A 6,196-nucleotide genomic window follows, 5' to 3' on the forward strand; every position below is an offset into this window, starting at 1 on the left:
AACTAGAAAGTAGCTTGTGCTAATTCACTCTACGCATGGAATCACTATATACATAGTAGTTTCTTTAGATAATCATAAGATAAATATTTTTTATCACTATTTAGGAATTAATTTCTACATTTTTTTGAGAATCAGGAATTAATTTCTACATAATCTGAACGCGGAAGAAGCTCTTTCAAACAGCCCAGTAAACCTAATAAGCTCAGCCCAGCCCAGCCCACCACACGAGCTTTACAAGTCACCACTGACACGCTCCCCTTTCCTGTAGGCGTAGCCCGCTCCCCGCTCACACCGAAATTTGAAATCATCCTCCCAGTCTCCTCCTTCCACCACCGCTAGCGAACGAAGCAGCGCCGCCGCGTCATGGAGAAGATCTCCGTCGCCGTCCGCTTCCGCCCTCTCAACCCGGCGGCCGCTGACCTCTCTCCATCCGGCGCCGGTGGAGGCGGCGACCGCGAGTGGCGTATCGACGACACCCGCGTCTCCCTCCTCCACCGCGCCGCCGGCCCCGTCCCCGGCGCCTCCTTCGCCTTCGGTACGGATCTCCCCCTCCTTTTACGACCTTCCTCTCCTTCACTCTCGCTCTCAACCCCTAAACCCGCCCGCTCGTGCCTCCTTCCTTGGGCTGCTTGATCGGTTGGCTCCGCAGACCACGTGTTCGACGGTGCCGCGACCAACGAGCGGATCTACGGCGCGCTCGTCCGGGAACTCATCGGCGCCGTCGTCGGCGGGTTCAACGGCACCGCCTTCGCCTACGGCCAGACCAGCAGCGGGAAGACGTTCACCATGAACGGCTCCGACGCCGACCCCGGCATCATTCCCCGCGCGGTCCGCGATGTCTTCGACACCGTGCGTCAGGTGCGTTGATTGCTCGATTAATTATTTGATTGGTTGCTGCGATTGTTTCTGATGCACGCGAGTGATTTGTTGGGTTTGGGTCTGTTGGTCAGGCCGACGACCGTGAGTTCCTCATCCGGGTGTCCTACATGGAGATCTACAACGAGGAGATCAACGACCTCTTGACGATTGAGGGCCAGAAGCTGCAGATTCATGAGAGCTTAGAGGTAAGTACTACTTTGGACATTTTTTCTCTGATTTCTGGACAGTTTTTTTGTAACATTGAAAATTTGTTGTTGCCTATAGCGTGGAGTGTATGTGGCCGGTTTGCGGGAGGAGATCGTGAACAGTGCAGAGCAAGTGCTTGAGCTCCTCCAGCTTGGAGAAGGCACATTTCTGTCGTTATGGTTTATTTTTCACCAACTGCGAAACTTGTGTAACCATTTCCATTTGTCACTACTTCTTTGTTGTTCACAGCGAATAGGCATTTTGGAGAGACCAACATGAATGTGCGGAGCAGTCGGTCACACACTATTTTCAGAATGGTATAGAATTCTGAATTCCAAAGTTATTCTGTAATTGCAGCTGTTCCAAGACCATTTTGTAGCTGAATGGAAGTGATAACATGTTGTGTTTATATTGGCAGGTAATTGAAAGCAGCGGTAAGGACCAGATAAACTGTGGGGATGCTATCCGCGTATCTGTTTTGGTATGTACTGCTGACTCAATACTTAGGTATCATGTATGTAGTAAAAGTAACTGTGTAGAAAATATTGTGATTTACACTTTTGTTTTACATCTAGAATTTGGTGGACCTTGCTGGGTCAGAAAGAATCATCAAGACAGGGGCAGAAGGGGTACGCTTGAATGAGGGGAAGTATATTAACAAGAGCCTGATGATTCTTGGAAATGTCATTAATAAGTTGAGTGACAACGGAAAACAAAGGTACCTTCTATAGACTCTAGAGTATTGCACAAGTTTCTTCCTCATGTGTTTCCTAAATCTATAACTTTCTATAGGTAGAGTGTGCTAAATTTGATGGAAAATCAATCTAGAGATGTATATGTTAGATGACAGTATGACACAGGACAGCTGGCCCAATGGGCTGCTCGGCTGATGTCCCTATGGGCCATGCACCCACTTGTAATTAGGATGGTTATGATTGAGTCGTTATAGGCAAGGACCGCTGTTAAGTGTTCTGTTTCTATAAGCCAAACCCTAGGTCATTCTTAACTATATTTGTGTAACCTTTCATCCTCCATAATTGATCCATTACTTCTGTGCCATAAGCCATATTCTCGCTTACAATATACTTGTTTATATTTTTATATATTGTTTTTAATTGATCCTATTACTGCCTTAGGGTCTGATAATGATCAATACCGAGTCCTACTTTCTGTCAACAGCTCAAGTGTTAGGATGATTTTGTTAGTGTATTAAACTCAAATTCATTATCCAAACTGGTACCTTCTCCACTTCTACTAGCTAGAGAAACACTTTTTTTTTGGTCTTGACAGTGTGCACTTCTGTACTGCAGCCAATGTGCTCATTTATTTATTTCTTCAGTGATCTCATTATTGCCTTGAGTTTTTTTAGAGTTATCCCTTATGGGGAGTTTTTGATCATTGTCGTATTCTTAATGCAAAATGTTACTACCTTATGCAAGAAAATGAAATAATTCATGTTACTTTTACTCTAGTACAAGATGCAACAATCATATGAAACTTTGTAAGATCTATTGTTTAATGGTATTAGGTGAATATTTTTATGCAGAGGGCACATTCCCTATCGTGATAGTAAGTTGACACGCATTCTCCAACCTGCGCTTGGAGGCAATGCAAAGACATCTATCATCTGCACTGCTGCACCTGAAGAGGTTTGTCTATACACTTGCATTTGTTGCATCGGGGAAAACTGCTGTACTGACTAGTATTTTCTTTATTGTTGCACAATCTGAATAAAATTGACATGTACTCTACAGATTCACATTGAGGAAACTAGAGGAACTCTTCAATTCGCAAGTAGAGCAAAATGTGTCAGCAATTGTGCCCAAGTAAATGAGGTATGCGTTAAATCTTCTAAAAATGCTTGAGCTATGTTAGTGATTATTTTCATGTAAATGCATTGTGAGTGGTCATATGTACATTGGTAGAATTTATTTTTTAGTATACTGAAAGTGAAAAATTTATTCCAAATGTCTGGAATGCGTTCTTGTAAATGCTCTGATGCCAATCCAAAAATTACTCCTGCTTCTATATTTGCAGTAAGGATAGTCTATTCAATTTTAGTTCATATAGTTTATAAGTATCAAGAGAACCTAACTTGACCACTTTTGTGACAGATTCTAACAGATGCTGCTTTGCTGAAGAGGCAAAAGCTAGAGATAGAGGAACTTCGTAAAAAACTGCAGGTAGTTACTGTTAGGTTGGTATTGCTCTCCATAAGAGTAGGAATTTGAGTCTTGATTTATGTTTCATGAATTTCAGGGCTCCCATTCTGAAGGGTTGGAGCAGGTTGTGCTAAAACTACGGAATGACATGCACAAGGTATGTAATCACTAATGGCTATTAAAAGAACTACTTTTTTTTTTAACTTGTATAAATAAACCACAACTTTAATAACTACATAATAAAGATATCTGTGTTCTTTTCATGTAGTCTGAACTTGAGCGTGATCGACTGGCCATGGAACTTGAAGAGGAAAAAAAGTTACGGGTGACTCTAGAACAACATTTGACTGAGCAACAGAAGAAGCTAGAGGCCACATCGTCAGACCACTTTACTGATTCAGTCCAGGTATATTTGATAAAGAAGCATAGTAACAAATAGTAATTTCAGTCTTGTATGTATGGAAAGCTAAAAGCTGTCCACAACACATGTCACTGATGGTCCATGTCTGTCACCATATCGACCCTCTTCCATCTTATGTTCAATATGCATGTTCCTGGTGATAATGAAACTATATGTTTGCCTGTTGCAGTTGGATGCACTGAAAACTCCAGATTCGAAGTCTGTACCAGATGGCTTTGTTGTCTGCCGCTCACGTTATTCAAATGATGTTGAGTTCAGCCCATTACCTGAAAATTTGGATAATTTCGCTCATGAAGATCTATGGACACGCCTCAACAAAGGTTGTGTTACTGATCTTGACATGCTTGAGATGACACCTGGTCTGAAACGCGAGGCATCCTTTATACAAGATACATCAGTAAGTTTTTCTCTGTTCCTGCATCATTTGCTCTAATCTGTTTGTTTACAAATATTTTAGGCTGTCCATATTCATAGAACAAGAAAGTGATTAGGACATAAATTGTTACAAAAGTAGAGTAACAGACTACCAAGCAGGAACAAGATAACTTTGTATTCAATAGGACTTGAACTTGGGTAGGGTTTGGTATTAACACCCATATCTCCCACCAACCTAGCTAGGATTTGAATGTGCTGGCTCACTCTGTAACAGGCAACATAATCAATAGTTAGATCTATTGCATCTTACCTATTTATCTGCCGCTACTTGCCAAGCGAGCATAGGCTAGTTAGTAAGCTCCCAATCCAACAAGAGACTGCTTCAGTGTCTCATAAAAAAATGTGTCTGTAATAGCTAGTTGGCAGAGTTCATCAGGGAGATCCAAGTTTGATCGTGGTAAACCATCTGAGGTCTGGATGGTTTTGATAAATTTGCTTCAAGAAGATGCAACATAGTTGAGTCAAGATACTTAATTCTAGCTACTAAGGACTGTCACCTGGTTCCTTTTCCTTCTCCATATATTACTGGGCCTGTTACCTGTAGCTTAAGAAGATCGAGAAGCTATAATTAATTGCTTATATTTTTCTCGAACAGTTAATTGCTTATATTTCATAAAAAGATCGAGAAGCTAGTACACCCTTCTGTTTCAGTTAAAATTCGCTCTCTGTTTCCATATAAGGAATATGTTGGAACTGAGATATGAGAAATGACTTGCTTATTTCTGTCCTTTTCTGCTCTCTGCTTGCAGGCTGTGCCATTGGAGGAACCTACTGACGCTAGATGCCAGAGGTTAGAAAAGGAGTGCATTTCTGATCGGCAACAGTTTGAGGAATCAAAGGCAAGATGCACCAATCTCGAGAAAGAGTGCGACATGCTGAGGGACGAGAACTTGTCCCTGCAACAGAAGCTCTCCGCCGCCAGGCAGGAGGCCCACCGCCTCGCCACTGAGAAGCAGGAGCTGGCCGGGGAGCTGGGCACAGAGAGGCAGAAGTTGGATGAGCTGAAGCAGGATATCCGGATGATCAGCCGTGGCTTCTTGCAGCGGGAAGGGCAGCTCACGTCGCTCTACACCAAGTCCAAGGCCATCCTGGAGAACTGCAAGACCTCCCAGGTAGCTACTCTGCCTTGACGGTTTTGAGTGAGACCGCGTGCACAGCTTGGTGCTGGATAAAGATAAAATCTCTGTGCTTCTGCAATCCTTCTTGCTTGCAGATCATGATCATGAGTTTGTGTGTTGGTTATAGATGTGCTGGGTCTCTGTTGTGTGAAAAAGTTCAGCAGAATATGGGCAGGCTGCGTTTGCCATTAGTTTTCTGTGAGCTTCAAATATTGTATGACCTGTGATTCTGTGAACGTGCCATGTAATATCATAAATGAGTATCAGATTGCCATCAGCTTAAAACTCATAGCATTACCTGTATCTACTATATGGTTTGGAAGAAACGGCTTGCATATGATGTTGGCTACTGCAAAATAAAAGACCATAGGGGGACAGCATTTTTATGTTCTGTACGACATAAAAAGGGCTAATGGTACTTTTTTTGTGTGCCCGCACAAGTACTAAGACCCTATTTAGTTGCAGAAAATTTTGTAAAATGGCTATTGTAATACTTAAGTTTGTATTTGATAATTATTGTCCAATCATGGATTAACTAGACTCAAAAGATTCATCTCATAAATTACTGATAAACTGTGCAATTAATTATTTCTTATTTATATGCTCAATGCATATGCCGCAAGATTCGATGTGACAGAAAATCTTGAAAAAATTTACAAAATTTTTAGAAACTAAACAGCTCCTAAGCTAGCCACACAAAGATCGGTAGAGGCTCACACAACACATCTTGCGTTACAAGATTCCCCCATTCACCCATCTGTGCTCATCAAAAGTATCGATTCAAGACTCAAATCTTCACTCTGGAATCAACAATAGAGATGAAATCAATTTAGAATGGACATTGTTTTGTTTGACCTTATGCCGGACACTCACATCTTTAATCTCAAGATAGTACTCGTTAAGTGCTTCACGTTTTTCAGCTCCGCTCTATGTTTTTTAGCCAAACGGTTTCAACTCCACGCACTTAGTTCGAGGAAAAAGGAAGGAGCTGTGAG

General features: G+C 42.0%; 1 protein-coding gene across 1 annotated transcript; it reads left to right on the forward strand.

Moving 5' to 3' along the window:
- LOC8066055 (kinesin-like protein KIN-7L) lies at positions 265-5,536 on the forward strand. Its single transcript, XM_021460877.1, has 14 exons — positions 265-535; positions 650-858; positions 951-1,064; positions 1,144-1,225; positions 1,315-1,382; positions 1,484-1,546; positions 1,641-1,783; positions 2,612-2,714; positions 2,820-2,900; positions 3,180-3,248; positions 3,325-3,384; positions 3,496-3,633; positions 3,818-4,045; positions 4,833-5,536. Exons 1-14 carry the CDS (start codon positions 364-366, stop codon positions 5,211-5,213), a joined length of 1,911 nt encoding a protein of 636 aa, XP_021316552.1. The 5' UTR covers positions 265-363; the 3' UTR covers positions 5,214-5,536.

The sequence above is a fragment of the Sorghum bicolor genome, chromosome 5 (genome assembly GCF_000003195.3).
Source record: "Sorghum bicolor cultivar BTx623 chromosome 5, Sorghum_bicolor_NCBIv3, whole genome shotgun sequence".
In the NCBI taxonomy this organism is placed as follows: domain Eukaryota; kingdom Viridiplantae; phylum Streptophyta; class Magnoliopsida; order Poales; family Poaceae; genus Sorghum; species Sorghum bicolor.